Consider the following 27,957-nt stretch of genomic DNA (forward strand, 5'->3'; position numbering starts at 1 on the left):
AAGAAGATTCCCGATCCCATATATGAAATTCTAAAACATTGCTATACTTACATGTATTATTATTTTGTTTATAAGTTTAAAGTATGTTTTCTTTAAAGTAAATTAAGTTCCGATACTTTGCCTTCCTCTGGATGACCGTGGCCCGCATTACGGTACTGACACAATCTCTAAGATTTTTTTTGATCTTGTGATTCTCTAACATATTTCAAGTTTTATTTACACAGAACCTGTGCCATTGGGATTGCAGCTAGACTTCGCTACACATTCGCTACTTCAAAACTTAAGACTAGCTTCTTGTTGAAGCTGTATAAATATTTACTTAAATTAAAAATTACTTTTTCCAATTTCACACAGTATAGCATCCCTTTTATGTACTAATGATTAAAGGTAAAATCCTCCATCATTGAACACTTTGGGAATTTGATACAAAAAAGCGCTTTTTTATTCAATTTTGATCAAATATTTCGTAGACTCATAGGTTTTTTTATTGATTTAATACTAACTGTTGTTCGCTTCTTTGCCCACACAATAAACCCTCTTTGAGTTACGAGCTGTCATCCTTATGAGGTTTCATTAGCTTACTCAAGTCTTAATTCGATTCTGACTTAGTGACAATAGGACTTTAAGATTTCTTTGAAACGTCAATCGAGTCTTTCCTAGTCTGATACGTGTATTTTTGCATGTCTTATCTGATCAATAATATTAAAACGTAATTTTCGCCTAATTTATTCAAACATACATATATTGAGATAATTCACTAGTTGTATCTATCAAAATTATTTCCATAGAAAATCTCTTACTTCATGAATCAATTGATATATTATAAACAGAAAAACCAAACTAACTTTTTTCATTATGTTACTCAAACAAATTTAACTATATAAAATGGAACGCAAATTCAAAATAGTCTCCAATTCTCACCTTTGAATTAAGCTGAAAATCGTGACATTCCAAATATGTTATATATTTCAGAACCTTTGTCTTTGTATGACAAATTTTAGACTTAAATGAAAAATTAACGAAGATATAAAAAATAACTAACTTATTTTCTTGGACGTGAACTTTTGACGGTATATAACATATTGGAATGTAGATTACAGAGGAGTCACATTACTAAGATACTTAATACTTTTCGAGTGGTCTATTAAAAACTAAGAATACAATCGGATATTTTTTAAATAACGTAATATGAACTTATTTTATCCAAGAAATATATATATTTAACCTCTTTGGCTAAAATAAGATTATTACCAGATGGTTTAATAACAAATAACTTTGCAACTGCTATGTAATATACATATGATTAATATTTTTAAACAAAGAATACCAAACATTTTGACCAATCACACAGCTTTAATGGAATTACAGACACAAATAAGATTTTTCAAAAAAAAAGTTTAAATTAAAAAAAAAAACAATAACTGTCCAAATTATTCTCTAATATTTGATATTTCCGTTTGAAATTAATTTTAATTCTTTTTTCTATAAAATAGATATAATATAAAATATATAAAGATTAAACGTAAAGATGAAAAAGAAAACATAAAAAGATTTTAACTTAGCCATATCTAGTAATTATTATTTGCATTAAATTAAAAAATATTATATATATAATTTATATAATATTGAAAATTTTATTCCTAACAAAACGGAATAAACTTCCATCACAAAATATTTCTAAAATATAATTTATAGGGAATGAGAAAATAAAATTTTAATTAGACAAATATAATGTTTATTAATCTATGTACAAAACAAGTCTTTGTTAAATTCAGCCAATTATTTTTATAAACTGTTTAAGGATAACGGTAACCAGCGGCTTCGCCTTGGACAATTTTCGCTGGTGCAGCAGCAGCAGCTGGGGCTGCAGCAAGACGGGCGGGGGCAGCTGGGACGGCAGCTACAGGTGCGGCATATGTAGCTGGCACAGCAAGGTTAGCTGGAGGTGCGGCATAAGATACTACGGGAGCAGCGTATCTTGCGGAAACAAAGGGAGCAGCGGCATATCGAGCACTGTAGACTCCTGGACTAGCCAAGTATTGAGCAGCTGGAGCGGCGACATAACGAGCCGCCGGGGCAGCAACGTATTGGGAGACTGGGGCAGAAACGTATTGGGCAGCGGGGGCAACATATTGGGCAGCAGGGGCGGCAACATATTGGGCAGCAGGGGCAGCAACATATTGAGCTGCAGGGGCGGCAACGTATCTAGCAGCAGGGGCAGCAACGTATTGTGCAGCTGCTACAGGAGCTGCAGCGTATTTAGCGAAGACGGGAGCAGGTGCTACGGCGTATCTGGCAGCGGGAGCCACAGCATAACGAGCTGCAAAGACGGCTGGGGCAGGCTGGGCAACGACTGGGGCGACTGCTTTAGCAACTACCGGTTCAGCGACAGCCACAGCAGGGGCAGCGGCGAGACGAGCGGGTACTACTTCGGCTTCAGCGACCACTGCCGGCGCGGCGGCAACAAGAGGTTCTTTGCGTACTACTGCGTTGAATCCGTTTACAGGGTCGGCGGCGTAGTCAACAATGCGACGGGTACCATCAGGCTCCACGAGAGAGTACTGACCTAGCACAACATCTCCATCACGCTGTTCGTTTTGGGTTTTGTAGTCACCGGTGAGACTGTCAGCTACTTCGTATCCGAATTTGTATTGTGGTCGAGGATCGAACTCTTCCAGTCTTGCTGCAGGTGCGTATACAGGTGCCGCTGCAATGGCTGCTGGTGCAACACTGCCGTAGCTCAATGCTACCAAGCATGAGAAGACTGCAAGCTGAAACATTGAAAACCGTATATATTTCATTAATTACACCGATTCAGAGCAATTATATAACTGACATCGATATTATAAACACTGAGAGCAAACTCAAACTATTTGTCATAAAAACTTTATATGTATATTATTTATATGTTAGTCGAACACGTCCTTTAATATTTGTTTCACTTTTATCAATTCACTGTCACAATAACACTCCACATAAATCCTTTGAGATATTATACCTTGAACATTGTGTTTTTGTTTCTTGTTTTGCTGTGGTGTACACAAGGGTGCTAGAAGCTGTGGACTGTATATCCCTTGTTGGACACTAACAGCATTTATACTAAACCGTTCATATGTTGCCTCATCCTGGTGGCATCTCCAAATTTAAATATCTTCAAGTACGCACGTACGGGCCTGGTTGATGGGTACGCTGGACAATGCCACGTAAACAAAGACGCTACTTGTGCAACCCAACCGGCCTGTGAAACATCGCGGTCACGCCAATTTTTCATCCAATTCTATAAACTTGTTTTCAGTTGTATTATTTGAAGTTCACGCCTATTTGTTATATTGTCAATGAATTAAAATATAAATTGCCGTAAATTTTTTTGTCATATTGTATTTAGTTATTTTCTTACAAAAATGTAACAGAATAAATATTTGATAGTAACATAATAATGTAAAATAATAGAGAATGAAAATTATATGGCAAAGAAATCTTCAACTAGTTATTCCGGATACCGCTTGTATGGTATTTGAAAGAGTTCATATATCATCGAAAGTTTAGTCATTATAATAAGGTTAAATTCATTTATATATTCTTTTTATATTTTAAACAGTCATCCACATTTAAAGTTGTTACACTTTATATTGCTGCCATTTGAAACTCGCTCAGTTCGTGCCTCGAATTAGTTACGAAATATTACAATTTGCGTTTCTCTGCGTATGCACTTTTTAAACAAGTAACATAGCCGTCTATGTGGATCTTATAAACTATTTAGTAAAGTAAAAAAAAACATAAATATTGCTAAAATCATATTTACTAAAATCTTTCGCTGAATTATATTCGACTACATACATGTGTAGTTCAAAGGTAAGACATTATTTTTTATTATTTAAATGAGTTATTATATTTTTATTACAGACATTTAGCATTACCAAAAACTAAACAATGTATGATTCATTAGTCCTCTCCTAACGGTTTCATAAGCAGCTGAAAATTTTGTATTCTCATATGAATAGAAGTATCCGTAATGTTTGAATGTCTGTTGTGTTGCTTTTACTTTCACTTGTCTTACGAATAAAATTTTTGTAAAGAGTAAAACCGATTTAAAAGTAAAAAAAACTATTATTTATTCACTCAATGTTATACGTAAAAAGTTTTGAGTGGACATCACTATTTTACAATTTTTTTTAATAACCTTTTTTGAGCTCCATAACTGTCAATATTTTTGAACGAACCTATTTACCAATAGAGTTTCAATTAATAGTATGTGTAAACAAATAAATCTTATATAGTCATACTTTAAATGAAAATATACTTTTCTATTGTAATTGTCTATAAATTATTACAGATTCTTATCACTTTTCTAATTTCGATCATAGCAACAAGTTTGTATCGCAGAGTAGGTACATATAACATAATTAAAATTTTACGTTCAAAAATCTTCAAACATGAGTTTTAAAGTAGGTTGCACACTTAAGTTAAGGGATACAGAGTATAAAAGATCTTAACACATATATTGCCAACAACTATATAACATATTTAATTACGGTTATAACTAAAGTAACAAAATAAATGTTCCATACTTAAACATCTATAAAAATGTCAACGTAAAACAAATCTCCTCTTAGCTATAAATTTCAACCGGATATGTCAAAGTATACCATTAAACATTAAACCATTTTTTTTATTTACATTTATATCTAAGTGAAGTGACATTCAAATGCAGCCTTTCTTCTTTTGCAAAGTATAAAGGTTTTTGCTATTTAATAAAGTTTTTTCTGTTGAATAATATTTATATCTATAGTTTTAATTATTTTTAAACGCAATTAAAAAAAATCATAATTACAATTAAATTGTAAGCTTAAAGGTACATATTGCTCTTTCTTATTGGAACTGAATTTGTATTCCACTTATGATTTAAATGAAACTAATATTTGCGGATTACTACGTGTTATTTTATTATTTTTAAAGCTACATTCTCCCGATGTTTCGGCAAAGTAACTCGCGAAAATCTAAGAACTCAACAATTAGATAGCTCTTTTCATAAGTAAACTTTTTAGAAGCAAATTTCGTGAACAGATTGTACCAATTAAGCAGCCTCCGTTTTCCTATGGCTATAATAATAAATAAGGATGTTCATTACACGGAAGTGCAGAACATAAAGATTTGTTATTAGTGTGACAGTTCGTGTTCATATTATATTTTTACAGTTCTAAACATTTATTGCATTATTCAATGAGCATATTAATGATCAACGGTTTATAAAATTGTATGTATGTATGTTGTCAACCCTGGCCCTGGAACGTATGAAAATGCTCGGTAATTTTTCCGAGTTGCGCATACGCTGCGTCCTTCGCAAGGCTGCCAGTGTTTGCGCAAGATTCCGATAACAGCACTTCAATGCGTCCCATGATACATTTCGTGTTGCTACTGGAATAATATAAAATATCCTCAAGCTTTTAATATTACTTGCACACATCTCTTTTTTTATTTGTGTAAAAAGTTTTTATATATTTTCTTAAACAATACTGGCCTATAATATTTTTAATTCAGTAACTATTTAGAATATTATACTTTTAGTGAAAAAAAGTAATGAAGTGAAAATTAGGGTTATATTATTTAGTTATAAATATAATTTAGTTTTGAAGGACGCATAAGTAGTTGTGTTAATTTTTTATTTACTTTTAAGTAACAACTAAAGAATAAATTAAAAAAACGTCGAAAATTATAAATCTCATACTTCAATATACTATATGCTTTTATTACAAACAGTTAAATATAACTTTTATGTTGTAGACAAAATTAGTTAGGCCTGTACAAGTAATAACCTTTTTTTAAATTTGCTATTCATTACTTCATTTAGAATATATGTTACTAACAACTGACAACGGATGTTACGTATCACTTCCGTGATGTAAACAGACAGTGACATAAATCTGACTGCCTAATTTATATATAATATCCTGTGACACTTTCTCAAATAGCCTTTAAACATTTAATATCACTAGATGACATTATAGTTAGAAATCACTGTCTTGCCTTCACATTAGCGGACAATTGAAGATCATGTAACAAATATTATCAGTACGAAAAACATGTGAGAATATCTTATTAATAATTTTTACTTTTTTCTTAAAATTATTCAACCTAAATAAAAAAATGTCCAAGGATTTTCTAACTGCTGGCTGCTGGCTAACACGGTAAAGGGCGATGTTTTTTTAAATTAAAATTGGATTTTTTTTTAATATTGAGTAACATTTTCGTTAGGACACGTAAATTTTACGATACAAACTGGTGTATTTATTAATAATATTATCCTAACTGTGAAATACTAACGTTGTAGGATGTATATCTGAATAATGAAATGAAAACATTGGCTTTTTAAAATCGATACACATGATATTATATACTAGGATGATATTTAAAAAAGAAAATTCTAATTTTTAAACGTTCATAATATTTGTTCTTCCTCTACTAAAAAAAAAAATCTGCTACCATTTCGTTAAAATTTATAATGGTAAATTTTAACAAAAATTATAATATAGAATAATAATATATTAATTAATTTCTTTATTTATTATATTAATTTGAAAATCGAGTTCAACATCTATTTCATTTCATGAAAGGTAAGTGGCGTCCGTGAAAGTAATTTTGAGTCATTAGTTCCAATAAAAACAACTATCTCAACGGTAAATATGTATTTAATATTATTATTATACATATCGATATTTTCCATAGTGATATTTTCGTATTAGAAATTCGTCTATGAATGAAAACCCTTCAAACATCGGTATTTTTAATGACGAATGCCACTTCATGTACATTTCCAACTTATTCTGATAGTTTCTACCTAAGCCTTTACCAAATCTGAACACACGTTGTGTCACCAAGATACATAATGAGATCTTTAAATTTTTCTTTTAATAAATCATCTTAAACGATAGTATCAACTTAGGGTTAGAAATGAGAACAGACAAACCCTTTGTATTTTTATCTTTTCAGGCTTGTTTTTTAAATCGATATTAATGATGCAATCTGCCACCTTCAAGCGTAAACACGATACGTCGTAGTTTATTTTCTGGCGACCTTTCTGTTATGCATTCCACTCGCATGCAACGCTAGTTACATATTTATTATAAATGCTGGAAACGATACTGTTACGTACATAATCTTTGGATACTGGACACCCAATGACTTATTTCAATATCTTATTCTATATGAAACTAATAATCAAACAAAAAAATCTAGATTCACCTTCTCATTAATATCTGATTTCAAGCTAAATAGAATTTCCTTTCAATTATGTAAGAACTAATACAGTTTTGAATAAAAAACGATAATAGAAATCTGCCAGCAACTGTTTATGTGATATGTTTTATTACTTATTTATAGGATAAATCTCATAAAATAACAAATCTTATAAATATTTATCTACGGTATCATTGCGGCACCAAAAATCAAGGAATAAAAAAATATTATTTTTTTAAAAACATCCGTTAGAGACGAGGTATTTTTAATTAAATATAAAAAGTATCGCCAAACAGAATTAAATCCTCTTTGTTAGATATATATTTTTTTAAAACCTTGCACAGATAATATAGGTATAATATTTAAAACGTATTCATCAAAAACATTATTGAGTTATCTGTATAATCTTTGCGATTAGCATATTTCTGGCCCTGCACTCTTTTCAGTTTACGTTTTGCAAGAAACAGTGCCATTTTACAATGTAAATTTGCCGTGGACTCAAAAAGGCGATATTTAAATAATAATGCTTACCTTTTTATACGCTTTAATATAATAACGCTGTAAACATACCTATTTAAATTTTAATAAAAGAGAATAAAACAATGCCATGTAATATTCACGGCGATAAGTTTTTGGAACCGTTTCATAAATTTAATTTGAGTTAAGTAAGCTCATTATTAATATTTTTTTAGGAGTGAAATAAGTAAACATGTAGTATATAGTATCGAAAGGACATATCATAACATAACATTATCATTGGAATACTAGAATATTCCTCGTTAGAATAAAAATAAAAAAAAATTGACTTTAATGATGAACATCATGATAAAAAGTAATAATTCCATTCAGGTGAGATGAGATAATAAAAAACGTCAAAGAAAAGATGCATTAAAAAGAAAACAATGATTTTTATATTAATTTACCATTCCAGAAAACAAGCACATGAAAATTATATCTAATTTTCACCACATATGTACATATAAGGTTCTTTTTTTTAATCCTCACCATTCAAATCTTAAATCTAAATTACAAAAAGCTTTATGTTAACAATGTTTAATAATTATTGATTAAAAAAATAACACCAAGGAGTATGGTTATTATTCTAAAAGCATGTGTAAGGTTATATCTATTATGTAGCTCTTTGGCCATGGGTTTCGCGAAGATCATTACGTTAATGGGTACAAAATTACCTGGATTCCGTTCAACCATAAAGTTTCTAAAACCTTTTATACAATTATTTACTAAAACGATATCAAATACTGTGTCTTTTATTTGTTTATATATGTTATTATTTATTAGCCGAATAATAATTAAAAAAATAAAATATATGTGACTCAATATTTAAACATAATTACAGTTGTTTTGCATGTCTAGATTAAATCACCTAAATTAATGACACTCACGCGTATTGGGCCAATGTGGGCGATCTAAGAGAGAATTTTACAGATTAATGACTAATATAGAGCTATCACTCATACATACAAACTAGCAAAATGAAATATATTGTGTTTTAGAAGTTAGTCTATATCTTCAAAAATGATTTTTTACTTTAAATATAAACATGACGCAATTCATAAATTTATGTATCATAAATTTGGATATATTTTTTTATAACTTGTTTTCTCTTATAGCTGCTCTACATGTACACAGCCTACATGTAATGCCAAGTGCCAAGGTTGTGCTCCTTATTGTTTCAAACAGTACACTGTGGCTCGTACTAAATCATTCAATCATTGCATTGAGTTAATGACGCGACTGATTTATTAATGTCATAAAAAGTTTTTAGTTTTAAAACACAGCAATACAACCAATATAAAAATATGTTCTCATCGCAATTATAATATCCTAAATAAAAAATTTTATTCACCATAAATCAAAAACAAAGATAATATTAAATTGTTTATTTTCTACTTTTATTATGCCTATTTTTTATCTGTTAACTTTTTTTTTATTTATCGAACTTGTGAGGTTTGTTAGTGACACACTTATAACGGACCTTGCGCTGAATTGTAAAGATGCAGGAGTTACATAAAAGAGTAAATTAAGTACACCTCATCACTCCGTTATTATGAAATTCTGAACTTTAGAAAATTAATGAACATTAATCTGGACGCCATTTATTAATGCCATCGTATTAAGCATCTTTAACACCGATGTTATCGAATAAAAAAACATTTTTATTAAAATTGCATAATAAACTTGAAAAACTTTTGTAGACCTTAGTTTTTTTATGTTACATTCTGATTTAATGCACAGAATAGGACCGGATCAACTTTATTATATAGTTCACCTCCGCATACATACCCTTTCCTGTTTTATAAGGAGTAAGGACACTATGATCTTTCTCATACATAATGTTAAACATTCAGTCTGAAAGACTTAATTTTTACGTCTTCTTATATAATAAAGGTATATAAACTCTTTGTATTTAATATTCAACATTTTTTAAACGTTAAATATGTTCAATTTTTATTAACACTGGCCACTTGTAACATTTGAACCCCTATACTGAAATAAAAAAAAAAAAACAAAATAGACATTGTGCCATACCGATGAATGAGTTGTTAAATGAATTTAATATAATAATTATCATGATTTCTCGCATAATTTAGAATAATATATGAAGCAAAGGGATATTAGGATTGTCGCAAACATTTGTTTCGTGCTTAGTAAAGGGCAAGTTATAAGTCCGCTGGACGTATGTGTGTTAACAGCCCAAGTCTTGTTCACGTTTTGCTTTATCTGCATAATCATCATGTGACATTTGTTTCAAAATAAATATTATCCTAATAGCTCTGTCACTTTTTAATGTAAACCAAAGTGAGTTAACTAAGTAAGTTCGGATACTTTGACATAAAAATAATAATCAATATATTACCAGACAAAGAGTAAATAGAGTCCATTTTGTTCAATCTATCACCTGGAATACTATCCTCGCAAGGAGCTTGGATGCGAAAATATTTGAAATCATAATTTATTCAATTAGAAAACTGTTAAACATGATCTATTCTTAATATTTATTAATAATTTCCGTTCTTTCGTTCCGTTCTCGTTCTTCCTCTTATCTTTCTACAAACTCATATACAACATAATCTGTAATTATGCTACAGTGTAAACTCTATTGGGATTGCCGTGCTGGTTTACAATTGTGATATATAAAATCTTCGAGCTATTGCTTTTTTTAATAGCTTGTTATATAGCTACTTGCTACGTCAAGTGAAAGATTATATATAAACTACAAAAACTCGCCTAAGAGTACACATAAATTACAATTAGATAAGATAGATCGTATATGTCTATAGTGTCGTAATTTTCACGTATTACTAAAGTATATATAAGATATTTTGGTACAACATACAAAATGCAAGACAAAGTTCTATTTAATTGTAACGTCAAAAATACGTGATGAAACGAATAAAACTTTTTTGCCCTTCATTATTTCTCAATTATAAAATTATATATTTATATATATAATGTCGTAGCCAGGTGAAGTTATAAAAATAACATAGAAAAGACAACTGTTATTAATTAATTATTAAAATGAGTATTAATTGTTATTATATTCTGATATAGTATATAAAGGATGTATAGAAAGTGTAAGGCTAGTGCTGTCCGGTTACATAATTCAATGTGAGCATTCATTATTCTTGTTATTGGGTACCGGTTCTAAAAGTATATCATGTTAGGTCACCTTTAATATATAGATCAATGTTAGTGTTATGACGAGAACTTATGATCATTGTTTCTAATAACCGACTTTGCAAAAACGAGGTTCTCTATTACCGATATATTATTTTATGCACTTATCTGACATGTCATGAATAATCCTTATAAATACTGGGAACGAAAATCCCACCACCAAGTTCTTCGAAGTCCTTTTTTTTTTTGTCTCTTTCAAACTTCACGAAAGTTATAAAATTCTTAGGGTTAATTTTTTTTTTTTGGCAGGTAGTTCTTAGAAAATAACGTTTTAACGCTCAATTCGGTAATATTACTATAAAATCTCCTTTCTTAATAAAACTAGCATATTTACTTTGAACGGTGTTAATTGATTAATTTTATTAAATATGTAATAAAAAAAAACACATAATAAACAGACGTTTTAAACGATTACTGGTGATTTTTCAGACAGATATGTAAAATAAATATCATCAGTAATCAATTTCACAAATTCTCAATTGATTATTCTAAGCGGATCTTTATAAGGTTCAGTCAATTTTAAAGGAGGTTTCATACAATTTAAAACTTTTTCGATATATTAATAATCTAAAATCATCCAATTTCAACCGTTATAGATATTTGGGTTCCTTTTTTTATCGTAACCAGACGATCGGCCCAGGTTGAAGGCTCACGGCCGCCTGACGTCGCAACTGAATGAAGTGAAAGGGTAAGCCTCCAACATTAATATAAAAGCTCTATTCAGTCCCGAATAAACATCATTCTACATACAACAACCATTACAATGGCTTTTAAGGTATTCATAAGAAATATGTCGCATACGCATTTAATATTGAATACACGAGTATATAAATACATATTTAAATATTATGTAATATTGTATATATATTAATTAAATATTCGTTTTCAGTTCGTGGTACTCGCCTGTTTCGTGGCCGCTGCAAGCGCTGCTTTTGTACCAGCACCAGTAGCTTATGCTGCTGCCCCAGCATTCCACGCTGCTTCACCGGTTTATCACGCTGCCCCGGTAGCATACGCTGCCCCCGTGGCCAAGTACGCTGCAGTGGCTCCCGTGGCTAAAGTAGCCGTCGATGAATACGACCCTCACCCTCAATACAGATTCGCTTATGACGTCCAGGACAGCCTGACCGGTGACTCTAAGAGCCAACACGAGAGTCGTGACGGTGACGTCGTCCAAGGCTCCTACTCCGTCGTTGACCCTGATGGTACAAAGCGCACTGTTGACTACACTGCTGATCCTCACAACGGTTTCAACGCTGTAGTGCGGAAGGAAGCCATCGGCGTGAGAGTAGCAGCTCCTGTAGTAGCTAAGGTGGCACCTGTCGTACACGCCGCTCCTCTTGTACACTCTGCTCCCATCGCGTATGCTGCAGCACCAGCCCATGCGTATGCATCTCCCATTTACCACCATTAAACCAAAAACATGAAGTTTATTTCCAGTCTATGTCTAAGTCGGGCTGAATGTATTTAGATCGAAACGTTAAGCAACTCAATAGGATAAGCTAAATAAATTATTATTTTTTATATCATAACACGTTATTTAATTTTGTCTTCTTGTCTTAAGTAATGATGACTCTTTCACATTATACAAATGTCTTTTTTTATATTGAAGCAATGTCGAGTTTAATAATTAATAAAAATTCAACAAGAAAATATAGACTAACAAATTCAAATATAGATTAAAAATATATAAATTAATCCAAGCTTTCATTGTCACAATACATACGGAGTGATACGATGTTTTCAATTATCAATCTTGGCACAGTAAAAAACAAATTAGTAGTAATCTTCCTACAGTATTAACGCCGATTATTAAATGAGAAACAGAAATCTCTTCGAAGTAGTATTGCAATAAACCGTCAGCTTTGTATAGACGTTTATAATTGAGAAGAGATATAATGAGACCTAATACTTCCGCGAGTATTCATTTAAATGCACCCATTATTTTCGGTTTATGACTTATTTTATTTTTACTTTCGTCATTTTGTCGTTGGCAGACGAGATGTGATCACGGTTGGTGCAAAGTAACCGAAATGTCTGGAATATTTAGTTTTAATAATAGTAAAACAACGAGTAGTAATCCGAAAATATTAGCTTCACTGAATTGATATTCCTAAAGTAAATAATTAGTTAATATTGAGTCCTGATCTTGTCGACTAATTTTCGCAGCCATCTCTTTATTAAAATATTTATAAAAAATACAATACCATTATAATGACACTAAATTATTATCAGCGTAAATTTTAATCAAGCAAATATAGTTAGAGCATTTTAATTATTTTTTTTCTTAATTTTTTTTATTAACCATAAAGATGTGACGATTTCTGAAACTATATTAATATGAAAGTGAGTGCAGTTCGTTTTTCTTTTCAATATACAAAAAAAAGAATTATGCCATGATATTTTTTTTTTATTTCTTTATTATTATATTACCTTCTTTGTATTTCTTTCTCTTATTAGACTTCATGATACTGGATTAAACATACCTACATCTTTCATTTGACAAAATGATGACCGTTAAATTAAAATAATATATATTATAATATCGGCACATGATATTGGCGAAATCTAAAAGGAAACGCCACTAACGAAAAGAAGAAGAAATAATATATATAAAGATTATAAATAAGGTTTTATATTAAAGTGAAGTCTTTACAGCAACAAAGTTCATACAATGATATGTGCGGCTTCTTGAATCTTGATCCCACAACCTTGATATTTGTCTGGTTCTCACGGCTTCGGACTGGGACAAACAAGACTTGCGTAACGTAACTAATACGGACCTTTGACTTTTCTGAACTTATACACAAAAACCCTTGTTAAACATTCGTTTTTTAAAAAAAACACAACTTTCTTTTCTTATATATATAAATAATATGAAAATATTTACATTACTTTTTTTATATCAGATGTCATTCGTTCCATTTCGCCTGCCAGTATTTTTACGTTACCTTTTTTTTTAAATAGAAACACGAGTATGTAATCAAACGTATATAATATTTATATACCTTTACATATATATATATTTACCGAAAGCTGAATAATTTTGTTTTAAAATTAAAAGCTGCATTACAGCAAGATAAGTGATATTAATTTTTAACAAGCTAAGCAGAAGAAACCTACAAATTTAAAAACAAATATTCATACATAACTATACTCAAAATTTACCTGCGAATCAGGCAGTTAGCCTACATATATTATAAAGTTTTAAACTGCATCTCGAAACTGTAGTAGGAGCTGTTTAAACTTTTTTATATTAAACGAATCCATAAAGTAAAAAAGTGACCATTTTGGTGTAGAATAATATAGTTCATCTACAGATAAATCAGTATTAGTTTCTTAATATATGCGTTGACGTAGTTTATAATACAAATTAACCAATACTTTAATATATCCAATATATTTATATAATTAATATAATAAAGCTTTCCTATTTATTAATAACAAATATTTTATTTTATATATATTTTTTATTACGAGGTGTGTATATGTTATTAAAAACTAAAAGGCTCCCTTGTCATGTTACAAGAGTACTATAGCTGTCTAACTACAAACTACCATGAAAATCGACTTAATAGGTTTTTGCTTGATTGAACAACAACCAAAATCACGATCACATAAGTGAAAATTCACCCGAATTTATACATGTTGACAATATCTTAAATAAACTAAAATACCTTTAATGAAGTTTACTAGACTAAAAATTATTTTAAAATACTGGACATAACACAAAAAAAATTGACTCTAAGTGCTATTAAGTGATTAGTAATAACTGATAATCGCCTGCTAAGAAATTATTGCAAAGTTATTATAAGGTACCGTGTCGAACCACAATTAACGATTCTAAGTGAACTTATATATTTCAACGTAAAATCTCGTACTGATTTTTTTCATACGAAAATAAGAATTGAAATAACTATTAACAGTCTAATTATTAAAAACAATTAAAAACTTCACTTATACTGAGAGTTTCTAAATTGACATAGAATTTTTGAACGTAATTATATTGCTATGTTATCTGTTTTCTCAACCGATTTGTTTACGCGACGTTTGTATACATTCGACGAGTTTTTAATGCGACATTAATTTATAATTTAAACATCACACTTACACTCATTATACATCACAAGAAAGATTAAGAGATTTTAAAGCATCTGGTGTTCTTATTTTAATATCAACCATTTATAAATGGGGTGTGTCTTATTGTGTATTGCTAAGTTCTCTTTGAGATAACTCTGTATCCAAAGTCATGTTGCCGGTGTCGTGATACTTGATGTGAACAGCGATAACCATATTACAACATATAAACCATAGTAATGGTCTCTACTAGAAGTGTTAGATACAAATTCAGCGAAGGGGAACGCGTCTTGTGTTATGAACCAGACCCCACAAAAGCAAAAGTGCTATACGATTCAAAGGTTTGTGTTCAGAATATAATGATGTATTTTTTTTATACACTTCCAATTTGCAATCATTTTATAAATATGCACCTTAAAAGAATTTGCTAAGTGACATGTTATTGTAAGTTACTGAAATGAAACTATTCTTTCAGGTTTTGGAGGTGATAGAAAGTAAAGACAGACGTGGTCGTCGCACCGTAGAGTATTTGATACACTTCCAGGGTTGGAATTCATCTTGGGACAGATGTGTCAGTGAAGATTTTGTTCTCAAAGATACAGAAGAAAATAGACAATTACAGAGGGATTTAGCAGAGAAATCACAATTACAACTGTAAACACTATTATATGTTATATATTAACACTAAAAAACTATAAATCTAAAAATTATGTAATTTAATTACTAGTGACAGTAATAAATATATATAAAGCTTACAAAAAATTTAAAGTAGTAAACTATTTATCAATAAAATAAATATTTCCAGTGGGGCATATTTGTATCGACGGGAACGAAAGAAGGGTAATAGCACTAGTTCAGCCGGTCCCGCCAAAAGACCACGTCACGGCTTCAGTGATGACGGATCCTCTAGTAGTACACAGCCCGAAGGAAATGGTTACTCAGGTTATAATGATTAAATTATATCTAAGATACATGTCACATTATATACAATCAAAAAACTATAACTACAACATTGTTATTAGAATAAAAGAATTTAAGGTAAACTAATTCAATATAGAAACAAGCTAAAATTCTAGTAAATAGATAGATTATGCATGACGATAAACTACAAGTACTTATTAATATAATATGTATATTGTATATAGCTATATATATTTTTCATGCAAATAACATAAGTACTAATAAAGCATACTATGGTTATTTATGTGAATTCAGCCATATTTATGTGCGGGTCGGAATAACCTTTTGTTTCAGAAGCTGATACAGTTGACACTGATTCATCGTCTGGTTCTAGTACACAGCCAAGCTCTCCGCCAAACTCTCACACAGGACGGGCCAACATAGCATTGCCATCAGCACTAAGGTTAGTTAGAAATATATAAGTCTTGAATATATTTGTTAATCTAATAATATTTGATATCTGATTATGGCAATATTAATATTCAATAGCAAGGAAATACAGAATGAAATCTACAGAGTGACTAATATAACAGTAGAATAATTCGTAAGTCTTAATAAAAACCTTGTATATCATATAATAGTATTTTTTTATAAAAAAAAATATTTATCTTAACGACACATATATAAAAAAAAAATTGTGGTAAAGTGTGCCTTCACCATTTTTGTGTGTTCCATCCTTGTCAAGGGGAGTGCTAACCGTCTCTCCTTTCAATAGACACAATGAAGGTTCGCAGCAAAACATCTTATATAGTCATAACACTAAAAAACATTGATAGCGTGATTTAGGATAGCTATATTATATTGTTATTTGATTTAGAATTGTTATAGAAAATGTTCTATATATAACTAATTCGATATTTTTTTAATTCATAGTATTATAAAATTATCATTTTGCTTTATTTTTATTAATATTTTTGTTGTAAGTACAGTTGTGAATAATTTAAATTCGTATTTAGAATCAGCGCCATCTATTGGTGAAATTATACAACCTTGCTCCAACTGTAGTGTACTTTTTTGTATCAATGAAATCTAGTCTAGTATAGAAATCATTGAAAGTGAATAAGTAAACTTGTATTAATAAATAACAGAAAACTGAAAATAAAGATACATAAATTAAAAACAATGGCGTTCCTATAATATATTTGAATTTCGAATGACTTCTAAGTATGTATGTTATTTGAATTTAGAATGACTTCTTAGTTGTATATAATAAAAATATTTTTTATAAGTTATATAATTCAAATTTCGAAGCCTTTAAAGAGTGGTTTTTATAACAAATATCTTCATCTAACTTAAGATATACATTTCCAGGGACCGTCTCACCTTCGACTACCACCTGGTTGTGAAACGAGGCTGTCTGTCTCGTCTTCCAGCTACTCCGTGCGCTGCTCAGATACTGGAGTCCTACGTTAAATGGTTTGCTCGAGCCGGTGCTTGGAACCCTCCTAGAGCGAGACACGATCCACCACACAAACCTGACATGTTGGATGTTTCGTGCAGGTATTGATCAGATATTAATTATTATTCCCCACATGATTCAATCTCAATACTGATGTATTGTCTTAAACTATTTTTATATTATATACCTACGTCATACAAAAAATATGATTTGTAATTTAAGCGGATACATCGTCGTAAAGAACAAAGTTTTAAACAAACAGCTATTATAAATAAAATATATATATATATTTTTAGCTAAATTTGTAGCTGAAAAGAGTTTTTATTTATATATAAACGACTTATACATTACACTTTGTATTATATATATATATATATAGCCTTATTCAGCTGTGATATAGCAACGCATTGTGAATTCGCGTCTCGATTTCACTTGCAATCTCAGTGACCCGACATAAGCTCGTGCTGAATATGAAACTATATTATATGTGAAAGTCTGTATGCATTTTGTTTTTTTGTTTTTTTTTTTTTATTCAAAAAGTTTAAAAATAGATCTATTTATTATTGTTTTTTCCAACATATTATTATTTTTTTATTATTACTCATAATTCTTAATGTGACTAAATTTCTTTAACTAGTGTTTCTTGTACCTATGTAATGATATGAAAATTATTTATATAATCATTGATTATTTTTTTTCTTACTGTTGACAATAATATTGTATGATTTTAATTATTTAAACTTAAATTTCTCGCTTATTGTCAATACATATTTAAAATCTCAATATATTATTGTACTTTGAAAAATCACATTTAAAAATTCTAAGAAGACAATAAATAATATTAAAAAAAATTTTTTTTACACTAATATGTCTACATTATCACGTTTGCTATATGAAGATAGCATTTCCGTGTAAATGATAAAAACATTCACAATTACAAAAAAAAATCTCAAACTGTAGCACTTCCAGGTCAAGCAACTCTATTTACAAAATTTATCTTGTTTCGTTGGATGCTATTAACCCGTGTTACCAACCACGTTTCAGATTGAACCTTCTCCGCGAGGTCGCTGACGGTCTTCGAGTGTACTTCGATTTCATATTACGTACCCATCTCTTATACAAGCAAGAGCTGGATCAGTACTACCAACTCTGCGGACAATATATCGACGAGTGAGTATTATGTCTTAAAGACATTAATTTTTTATCTTGGCTCGGTAAGGCTTAATATATTTTCATTCATATAAACATAATATTATTTTAATAAAACTGGAAAAATAAAGAATTTTTTTTAAATAAAAATATTACGAATGAGATTTATCCGTATTTGTGACATATAATTGAATTTATCAATTTAATTGATTTAATTCAAATAAAACAGAACTTTTTGGACAAGATCTCTTTTTAAAAACCTATTATTACATCACAGGCCAAACATCAAATCGGAGCCAGAAGACGAAGACAGTCGGTCGCAGGATGAAGACGAGATCGATAACAAACTGGCGGAATACTCGCACCTGCCGCCTGACCCCGCTCACAAGGAAAACGGAGACGGTTAGAATTACATATATATATGTATATAGGAATTACGTTCGAATTCTTAAAAAGAAAATCACAATATGTTACATTTGACAATGAATCTTCAATTAAAATGAACAAATGTAAAAGGTAAATTGAGGAACAAAATAATGAAGTGCAAACACCAGTACAGCAAAATAAACTACTTACAGAGCAATATCCTTAGAATAGTCTTAGAACTAGTCGCTAACACAATATCAACACTTAAAATCCTTGAGCGATGTCACCTCGACGACCGGAAAGCGAGCCGGCGTCTCTTTCGCGCACTGCTTCTATTTTGTTTCTTTTTCTTTGGAAATTTTCCAACTATATGTACTTACCAAATGTTATAAATGAAAAAGTGAATGAGTGTTTATGGATACTACTTGCGAAATCCCATAAAAACTACTTAACGAATTAAAATATATATATATATACCATAAACATCAAAGTGAGACAAATATATATTTTACGACAAAATCCCGCTTACTTCCAACATGATTATAGCATGACAGCTACGTTTTGTATGAAGTCACACGACGCGATAGATGGCGCTGACAGTCGTCTATCAAATTATTTTTTTTAAACATAAATTTTTAGTGTCTTTCCATATCAAATTTCAACGTCAACACGGACAAGGTCACAACGAAAAACTTTTATCCAATAAAATATTACCAACCTATTGTAAACAGCGAACGCGTCACACGATAACGACGAGGAGGACGAAGACGTGGACGTGGACGACGAGAAGGAATACGAGAAGAGGGCGAAGAGCGAGCCGCGGACTGAGGACGGGTCTATAGAGAACGATGACCAACATGACCAACATGACCAACATGACCAGAATGACCAGCACAGCCAGAATGACCAGCACAGCCAACCACAACATGACCGTGAACAACACACACAGCGCGAACTAAACGACCACTGTGCCGCCCCTCGCCGAGGCAGCTTAGCGAGACGGTGAATAATTCTATTATAAGTGATGTATACATACATACATCAATAAACATTACTGACACTAGCAGTACATGAAGGGACCTGTGGTCTGTTTAAATGTCTTATTCTGTAGTTGTTTCCACATATCTTATTTCTTTGATTTAAATATACTTACTGATATTGTGAATGAAAATGTCAACTTTCTAATCATAACTGGCAATAACCTAGCCTCCAATCAAAGAAGAGGAGGGTATTTTGGCATAACCAATGAAGTGTGGTTGTGATATCTTAAAGTTATTTCCAAGAGTCCTCTTAGTATTTTTCCTTAATATTTATTATAAATAATTTGTCTATCAGTAAATTAAACACGTGGAACATCTAGCATAATCTAGAATTGTAACTAACAGTGCTATAAAAAACTATAGACAAACTCTGAAAATCTAATAATAATGTATTTTTCTTGTATAGGCTCCGTTCCCACAAATCTGTTGTGTCACAGTCGGAAAACGAGGAACCCGCTCCGTCCACCTCCACGGGGGAACAGAGGACATTTGAAACACTATCTTCGAGGTAAGAATTAACATTTAGGTATGTATAAAGATTTAATATGAAACTATAAAATATTTTTATTTTGGAAAATATAACTCAATAAAAAATTAGGGTACAAAAAGTTGATAGCAATCATATATGGTGACAACCAGAGGATCCAGGAAAGCTACGGACTTTACTTACATGTATATTATAATAAGAATTACATATTAAAACATATTAATCTATACCTAAAACTATGATCACCCCGATGTTAGGATAGCAATGTCATTTCAATGCTTGTGTGGTATCAGGAGTCAGCAACGTCACTCGTGATATGATATTTTATCCATACAACATTATTGCACCGGTGATATTAATTTTTTTTAATATGTAGCGAGTACATATTTAAAAAACTCAATCAATCAATCAATGTTTGTGTTACAGTGTTGGTAGCAGTGGCTCGTCTATGTGTGAGAGTTGGCGGGCGAGGAGTGCTCCGCCCTCCGCGGCCACACATCACAGGACACCGCTCTCACAGCTCTTAGATAAGGTTAGATATACACACATACACACTTGTGTGTAGAACGTGGCAAAAAATAACGATACACACACACACTCACAGTATACACACATATAAGTGAGATGCAATTAATAAATTATTATATTTGTAGGTCGCGAAATGGCAGATAATACCTCGTGAGGACACAGAACATTTACCCTGTAGAGTTTACGGAGCTATACACCTGGCGAGACTTTTTGGTATTTATATAGATTATAAAATAAAGACATTATATGAACATATAAAAACTTTTTTTTTGTTTCTAGTAAAACTGCCGGACTTCCTCAACGCGACGCAGATGCCAGACTTTAAATTAAAACTCGTTTTAAAGCATGTAGATATGTTTATACAGTGAGTATTTATATGTGACAAGCTGTGCGAATAAATCACATCGTTAGACGCAGATTCATCCCTATTCCTGTCTTATTTATTATTTCATGGCAAATTAAAACTTTTCACGTAAATAACTCTAATGGATTTGACCAAAAAAAAAAACTGCCTTGAGCCAATAATACGGTATTTTACGCCATAGCATTAATTTTTCCACAAACATACACATCTATACTAACAATAGTCGCAATTTGAAAAAATAAATGTCTTTTGTGTGACATAGTAACTATTTTTTTTATAACTTAATATATATATATCTCAAATATCTAGCCGCTGTGAAAGATGGTAGTATCTTTTTTATATACGACTATAAAATGTTAAACAGAAAATTACGAAGTAAACCGATTTGATTGACATTACCAGTTACAAAAATTATTTTCTTCTAATTTGTTTGACGATATATCGTATGGAAACATTAAATTCAACGTCAAACTTTTCTGTAACGCCAGCTGAGCGACCGTTGTAATAAATAAAAACAGTACATAAGTTATATGTGTGTAAATATATTTTTAGGTACCTAGAGGAACATAGTGAGTGGTTCGGAGACATGTTCTATGTGGGCGACGGAGTTTCGCGATCACATTAAAACTATATCAACAAAATTATTGAAGATTGTTAAAACCTAAGAGATTATGAAGATTGTTTAAAGATTTTCTATGAATCTGCTTCCGATCACGATTAAGAGCGACTTGGTACAAATATATGATAAATTTATATTAAACCGATTCTGTTGTATGTTCTTGAAACTATATATTTTACCATTAACTGAACGACGCCGGCTCTATGGAGACGCTGTGTTAGGTATGAGACATGTTGTTCATTTGTTGATGTTTGGCAAGTATCATTTGCGGGGTCGAGCCTTATTGAGATAATATATGGTAATGTTAGATGACAGAATTATAATGTCGGAAGGCCGTTAGGTTTTTCTGGTTATTAATTTTGTTAGTTCTTTCGTTGTTTATCGATCTCATCAAGCTCGCTTATTTTTATAATAAAATTGAAAAATAAAAATATTATGACATATATTATTTTATATATTTTTCTTTGTGACCAAAACTTCCATGGTCTGTTATTAGACCACTATTGATATATTAAGAGTACTAATAAAATGTATTTGTTAATTACACCACAGTGAAATGTAAGTTCTGCTATAGATTTAGCCGAGATAAATCAATATCGATAACTATCCCGGTGAAAAAAATTTATTCTGTATGGTAATGTTTTGTAATTTTACTTATTTTTGGTCAAGAATATACATAACATAACATAATCTTTCAAAACATTGTCACTGTAGTTCCCTAACAGTTTGGGCCAGTTCGCGTTAATTTAATTTGCAGAAACAAATGAAAATAGTAGTTTTAGTTGTATTTGAAAGACAGGTCTTGACTTAAACTCGGAAGATCTCTTAAAAAAGTATTACATAATTTCTCTCCCCCTTCTCATTTCATCATCATCATCATCATCATGTAAATAAATATACATAAAGTAAAAAGATATAAAAAGTATTACATAATTTCTCTCCCCCTTCTCATTTCATCATCATCATCATCATCATGTAAATAAATATACATAAAGTAAAAAGATATAAAAAGTATTACATAATTTCTCTCCCCCTTCTCATTTCATCATCATCATCATCATGTAAATAAATATACATAAAGTAAAAAGATATAAAAAGTATTACATAATTTCTCTCCCCCTTCTCATTTCATCATCATCATCATCATCATGTAAATAAATATACATAAAGTAAAAAGATATAAAAAGTATTACATAATTTCTCTCCTCCTTCTCATTTCATCATCATCATCATCATCATCATCATGTAAATAAATATACATAAAGTAAAAAGATATAAAAAGTATTACATAATTTCTCTCCTCCTTCTCATTTCATCATCATCATCATGTAAATAAATATACATAAAGTAAAAAGATATAAAAAGTATTACATAATTTCTCTCCTCCTTCTCATTTGTACATATAAAAATATCTAAGGAATAAAACAAAAACATAAAAAATACTTATTTTAATTTTGACAAACATCCAAATTTGATAATCACAAGAACATGTAAAAGAAATGTTAGTATCCGGGCGAGAGGAATTTAAGGCACTGTTTCACAAATGATAAATCACTTAACATATATGGTTCAAAACCTGAAATTAAAATCATAAATATATACTTAGAAACCAATAAATTCAGTCGCGACTCATGGTTAAACCAATTGCATCTCAAATATTTACATTTAATAATCACATAAATAAAAATGAAACTGAAAAAAAAAATTCTATAATAAATTAACATTAAAGTTGAGATACATTCACTGTTATTGAACACAAATTACTAGTATCCTTCCCATTAAAAATTGGCAGTGTGAAATTTACAGTTATATAATTTTGAGACAAAATTAATTTATTGCAAATTTTCATCATAAATACGTAACCGCTTAAACAATGTGTTAAACAAAATAAAAAAAGACAATTCACAGATATCTCTCTTGCTTTACGGTTTCTATTTAAACATTACAAAAAAATAAACAAAGGACAGTTTTCAAGTTAATCTGACAACCTTCATATTCAATTAACTATCCACTTTAAATTATATTTAATATGAGAGATATTATCAATAAAACATTATTGATACTCACAGAGATATGGTAAAATTCTAATAATAACGCAAACTGTATGTAAAAAAACCTTAATATATATTTTTAAAGAGCCAGACTAAAACAGATTGATCAACAAACACACTTTATCTATAAAAATCATTGACGGAAGATTCGTATATCAACTAACTATTATTTATCCTTACCAAAAATTTCGATGCCAAACTACACACGAAGCGTTTATTTAACCGTTCGTCATCGCCCCGTGTGCAGTCTGCCTGAGTAAACTCGTAATAACAGTGTATACCACATGTATCTAAGTTATTTTAATACCAATCTTTTAATCCGGAGATGACATTAATGTTACGGTGACAGGCCGCCATATTTATTACGAATTTAATATATAAATTTAAAAAATCACTGTAATTCTAATCTATGCAGTACGGCGCGGTATTCGTCTTCTAGCGCTCGGTAGTGTGCCGCTAAACGCGCATGAGTTTCCGCGGCCCCGCTGGCATTCGCCGAAGCTATAAACTCCTCCGGTTTTAAAAACTTCTGGAGCTTTTTCAATTCAAGCTTTTTTTTCTGAAAATTTAAATTTTCTTTTTTATGTACAAATGTTCACAGAAGATATAATAAAAAATTAATTATCTGTGGTAACAATTTAACAGAGTGACAGTTATTAATTACATGGATCTTCTGTATGTAATATACATATTAATTTTATATTTTTTGTCTTAGTAGGAATCTCAAATGATAAAAAAAAAATAAAAAATTGTAAACAATTATTAATTTATATGATACATTTTACTAAAAATGTATAAAAAAGGATTTTATATCTATTTGTTTTAGCCATACCTGAAAAGGTGCGTTCAACCTATTCTTAACATCCAGTCTGTAAGTTAGATAAGCTGTCTTGTCTGATGTGTTAGTGTTCTTCAAACGGAGTATCTCATACACTCTACGAGCCTGTTTCTTGTTAATTTTAAACTTGCTACGAGCCTGATTTATCATTTCTGGAGAGAAACTGTAAGAAAACTGAATATAAACAAAAATAAAATTATATTTTCTCTGATTACTTGTACATGATGGCACATCAAATATTCTTATATGTTATTATGTATTCAATCGTCTTTTTGGTTTTCATAAAAAATATTTTCAGATTATTTCATAATACTTTTATATATAAAATGTCTAACATTTACCCTTGTAAAAGTTTCAAAGGTTGGAATGCGGGTAACGATTCACAATTCTTAACATCAACAAAATCTCGTATTCTTTGGAAACTTTCCGATGGATCTTCAACTGTTATGTCGACTACCTCCGGCTGTGCTATGAAATGCGAGTAGATGGCCTGAAATTTATATAACAATATATTAACAAATAAAATTACTGAACGGGAAATAACATTAAAATAGAGTAAAGTATGATTTTCAGAGTAAAGTATATATATATATATATAATTATTATAGAATGAGATAATTAAAAAAAAAACAGAATGGAAATCTTTATATAAACAGCGATACTTGAGATTTGAATAAATTTATAAAACCATAGACATAATATGTAAGTCTTTCGCGAGTATTATTTAAATAAAACTAATATTTTCGGATGTAATACGCGTTTTTTATTTTAAACTACCCACATACTCATTCAAAAATCTCATTTTATAATAAGAAAAATCAAATAAGAATTACCTTGTTTTTGTATATAAAATAAAAAAATAAAGGGTGGGTATTATATAATATATATATTTATATAAATATAAATATGGTATTTTTAAACCTGTAGCAAATTAGCGCATATCCCCATCTTGCGGAACGGTGGCAATGTCAGCACTTGGGACACCCTTGGTCTAACGTTGTTAGGGTAGGCATAGTATCTGAATACTGTCGTATAGGCGGCCACTGAGTAACGATATTCACCCACACTATTACGACACTTCTCAAAACTGAAAGAAATATTTAATATATCTAAATGAGACACATAAGTGGTGTCATAAAGATATATCTTAAAAATATGTTTTATTATACAAGTGACTATTAAATGTATAATAGTTTTACAAATAATCAACTGAAAAGATAATAATAATAATAATCTTTCTTAATTTCATTAATTTTTGTAACACATCATTACATGTCATCATAATTGGAGTACTGTTAATTTAGACGGAGCATAGCAAATTTGATGTATAGAGACTTACACAGTAAAGAACGTCCATTGGTCATCATCCACATTAATGAAGGACGCGCCATCAACATACCACAATAAGAATGTTTGTATTCGTTCGTGGAACGACAGGAAGCCGGGGGTTGTGACCTCTGAATAGTAAACTTCAAACGTTCTAGATTCACAGCCGTCACCTGAAAATGTATTTGAAACTATTTGAATCTATGATTATCAATTCATATTTAACCCGTTTATTCTGAAACTGTATTACAATTTAATTACTTATTGGGACAGAAAATACAAAAAAATAAAACATTTAAGAAACCTTAAGTGACAAGTAATTTTTTTCTTTAATTGAGTGGTGTTCTTGTGTTGCATACTGCCATAGGCTATCGATATTAAGAGGTCCAAATGTTACATTATTGAGACATTTAAAAACTAAACAGGACACTATGTCATAACAATGATCCAAATTAATTAAGACTTAATTAATTCAGGTTTTATGATGAAATACTAACAAGGTATTGTTGAAAATGTATGGATAAGCTTGCCATGTGGTGTGAAGTTTTTATCTTTTTCTAACATTGAAACAAATACATCTAAATTTGTCACATAACCGGGTGCCAATACTTTTTTCAATGCTTCCTCAATATCATCAGCCTTCAAACCTCCTGTTTTTTTTGGATCTATCTGTAAGTAAAATGTTTAATCTCTGTTATATGACTATACGATAAAGGAGTGATCGTGATAGTTGTATGCATTAAACATCGTGTTTGTGTGGCATATAGTTGTTGTTTATTTACCTTATCAGAATATGAGATGCCGAGATATGTCTGAAGACTGGCAGCGCTGTAATAGAGTTTAATTTGTAAATCTGTGTAACCAAAAATATTTTCGTTTTCGCCAAAAACTTGATGGCACATCTCAGGACCGAATGTTGTCTGCTCGTCTTCTATATCATCTGCAGACCTAACTGTAATAGTAAATGCAAAATAATACTAAGATATTGATCTGGTTCTTTGTGTATGTTATTATAAAACATGTTTAATCCTTAAAGAAACATTATTAGAACATACCTAATTTTATTTCTAGCACCTCGTTGCCGTCTACAACCAAATGTTCTAGTGTCTCGGCCATTTCTGAATTAAGTAGAATATTACTAAAATACAAAAATACTCTTGAACTATCTCATCAAATATCCTATCACAATACTAATTCCCGCGCAAAATACCGTCAAGGATTGTTAATTCGAGTGCTTTAATTTGTATTGTTATTAATTTTTAGCTCAAATGAATGGTAATATGAAAAAAGAAGTACTGACGGAAACCAAACACACAGCAATCGAAATAAGAAGTCTAATCAAAACCGTTAATCAAGTACTCGACTGTTTAAAAGAGTTATTACTCGTTTTAAATACTTCGATATCGAGTAAGAAGTAAGAACTGACAAGGTACTAATCAGTGTCATATCTGACTTTTTCTTGACATTCTTATTTACCGTTTACTTTCAAGTAACCAATTTTTAAACATATAAAATTTTAATAATATATTACACAAACTATATAACGTTTATTAATTTTGATAAATAAATTTTATGATAACTTGTAGAACAAACTGTATCTCTGCCCAAATAGAAAACCTTAAAGTTTGGATTGTATATATAATAGTTTGGATTGTTAAGGAGTCAACTTGTAAAACTTTTAAAATAATTCGTGCATTTTCATTTTAAACCCCGTTTATTTTAGTTAAAAACGGTATAGCTTCAGTTTATAATATCAGAGTAATCAATTTCCTTAATTTGAAATAGAACTAAAGTATTAGATCTCATTATCCTTAATTTGAT

At 30.4% G+C, this 27,957-nt stretch overlaps 4 protein-coding genes and 1 non-coding gene across 7 annotated transcripts; 2 read left to right on the forward strand and 3 right to left on the reverse strand.

Moving 5' to 3' along the window:
• Positions 1–1,712: 1,712 nt before the first annotated feature.
• LOC116774012 (cuticle protein 18.6-like) lies at positions 1,713–3,158 on the reverse strand. Its single transcript, XM_032666618.2, has 2 exons — positions 2,999–3,158; positions 1,713–2,771 (listed from the first exon to the last, which is right to left on the reverse strand). The coding sequence occupies exons 1-2, from the start codon at positions 3,005–3,007 to the stop codon at positions 1,797–1,799; spliced, it is 984 nt and encodes a 327-aa protein (XP_032522509.2). The 5' UTR covers positions 3,008–3,158; the 3' UTR covers positions 1,713–1,796.
• An 8,515-nt stretch (positions 3,159–11,673) lies between these two features.
• On the forward strand, positions 11,674–12,464 carry LOC133319426 (larval cuticle protein A2B-like). The gene is made up of 2 exons (XM_061523797.1): positions 11,674–11,707; positions 11,822–12,464. Exons 1-2 carry the CDS (start codon positions 11,696–11,698, stop codon positions 12,344–12,346), a joined length of 537 nt encoding a protein of 178 aa, XP_061379781.1. The 5' UTR covers positions 11,674–11,695; the 3' UTR covers positions 12,347–12,464.
• Positions 12,465–14,975: 2,511 nt separating this feature from the next.
• On the forward strand, positions 14,976–22,369 carry LOC116773849 (protein male-specific lethal-3). 2 transcript variants are annotated; one of them, XM_032666376.2, is made up of 13 exons: positions 14,976–15,350; positions 15,485–15,663; positions 15,815–15,951; positions 16,264–16,372; positions 17,281–17,469; positions 18,413–18,538; positions 18,795–18,919; positions 19,615–19,885; positions 20,330–20,431; positions 20,837–20,942; positions 21,064–21,151; positions 21,218–21,302; positions 21,855–22,369. In XM_032666376.2, the coding sequence occupies exons 1-13, from the start codon at positions 15,249–15,251 to the stop codon at positions 21,925–21,927; spliced, it is 1,692 nt and encodes a 563-aa protein (XP_032522267.2). In that variant the 5' UTR covers positions 14,976–15,248; the 3' UTR covers positions 21,928–22,369. The 2 variants fall into 2 exon arrangements, with proteins under 2 accessions (XP_032522267.2, XP_032522268.2); XM_032666377.2 differs by having other exon boundaries at positions 16,267–16,372.
• LOC116774208 (U6atac minor spliceosomal RNA) lies at positions 16,599–16,688 on the reverse strand. Its single transcript, XR_004353754.2, has one exon. It is a non-coding gene; the product is annotated as a U6atac minor spliceosomal RNA (small nuclear RNA).
• A 985-nt stretch (positions 22,370–23,354) lies between the features above and the next one.
• LOC116773850 (histone acetyltransferase type B catalytic subunit) lies at positions 23,355–27,565 on the reverse strand. 2 transcript variants are annotated; one of them, XM_032666379.2, is made up of 9 exons: positions 27,437–27,565; positions 27,192–27,254; positions 26,919–27,088; positions 26,634–26,805; positions 26,150–26,309; positions 25,732–25,897; positions 25,152–25,300; positions 24,805–24,973; positions 23,355–24,531 (listed from the first exon to the last, which is right to left on the reverse strand). In XM_032666379.2, exons 2-9 carry the CDS (start codon positions 27,250–27,252, stop codon positions 24,364–24,366), a joined length of 1,215 nt encoding a protein of 404 aa, XP_032522270.1. In that variant the 5' UTR covers positions 27,253–27,254; positions 27,437–27,565; the 3' UTR covers positions 23,355–24,363. The 2 variants fall into 2 exon arrangements, with proteins under 2 accessions (XP_032522270.1, XP_032522269.1); XM_032666378.2 differs by having other exon boundaries at positions 27,192–27,274; positions 27,437–27,563.
• Positions 27,566–27,957: the final 392 nt, after the last annotated feature.

The sequence above is a fragment of the Danaus plexippus genome, chromosome 20, assembly GCF_018135715.1.
Source record: "Danaus plexippus chromosome 20, MEX_DaPlex, whole genome shotgun sequence".
Classification (NCBI taxonomy): Eukaryota; Metazoa; Arthropoda; class Insecta; order Lepidoptera; family Nymphalidae; genus Danaus; species Danaus plexippus.

Excerpts from the sequence above, each read along its gene's own strand:
- LOC116773849 (XM_032666376.2), top strand. The coding sequence starts at position 15,249 with ATGGTCTCTACTAGAAGTGTTAGATACAAATTCAGCGAAGGGGAACGC. Across the intron at positions 15,351-15,484 it reads AAGTGCTATACGATTCAAAG|GTTTTGGAGGTGATAGAAAG; the intron begins GTTTGTGTTCAG and ends CTATTCTTTCAG. Across the intron at positions 15,952-16,263 it reads CGAAGGAAATGGTTACTCAG|AAGCTGATACAGTTGACACT; the intron begins GTTATAATGATT and ends CTTTTGTTTCAG.
- LOC116773850 (XM_032666379.2), bottom strand. The coding sequence starts at position 27,252 with ATGGCCGAGACACTAGAACATTTGGTTGTAGACGGCAACGAGGTGCTA. Across the intron at positions 27,089-27,191 it reads GGTGCTAGAAATAAAATTAG|TTAGGTCTGCAGATGATATA; the intron begins GTATGTTCTAAT and ends TTACTATTACAG. Across the intron at positions 26,806-26,918 it reads GCATCTCATATTCTGATAAG|ATAGATCCAAAAAAAACAGG; the intron begins GTAAATAAACAA and ends TTTTACTTACAG.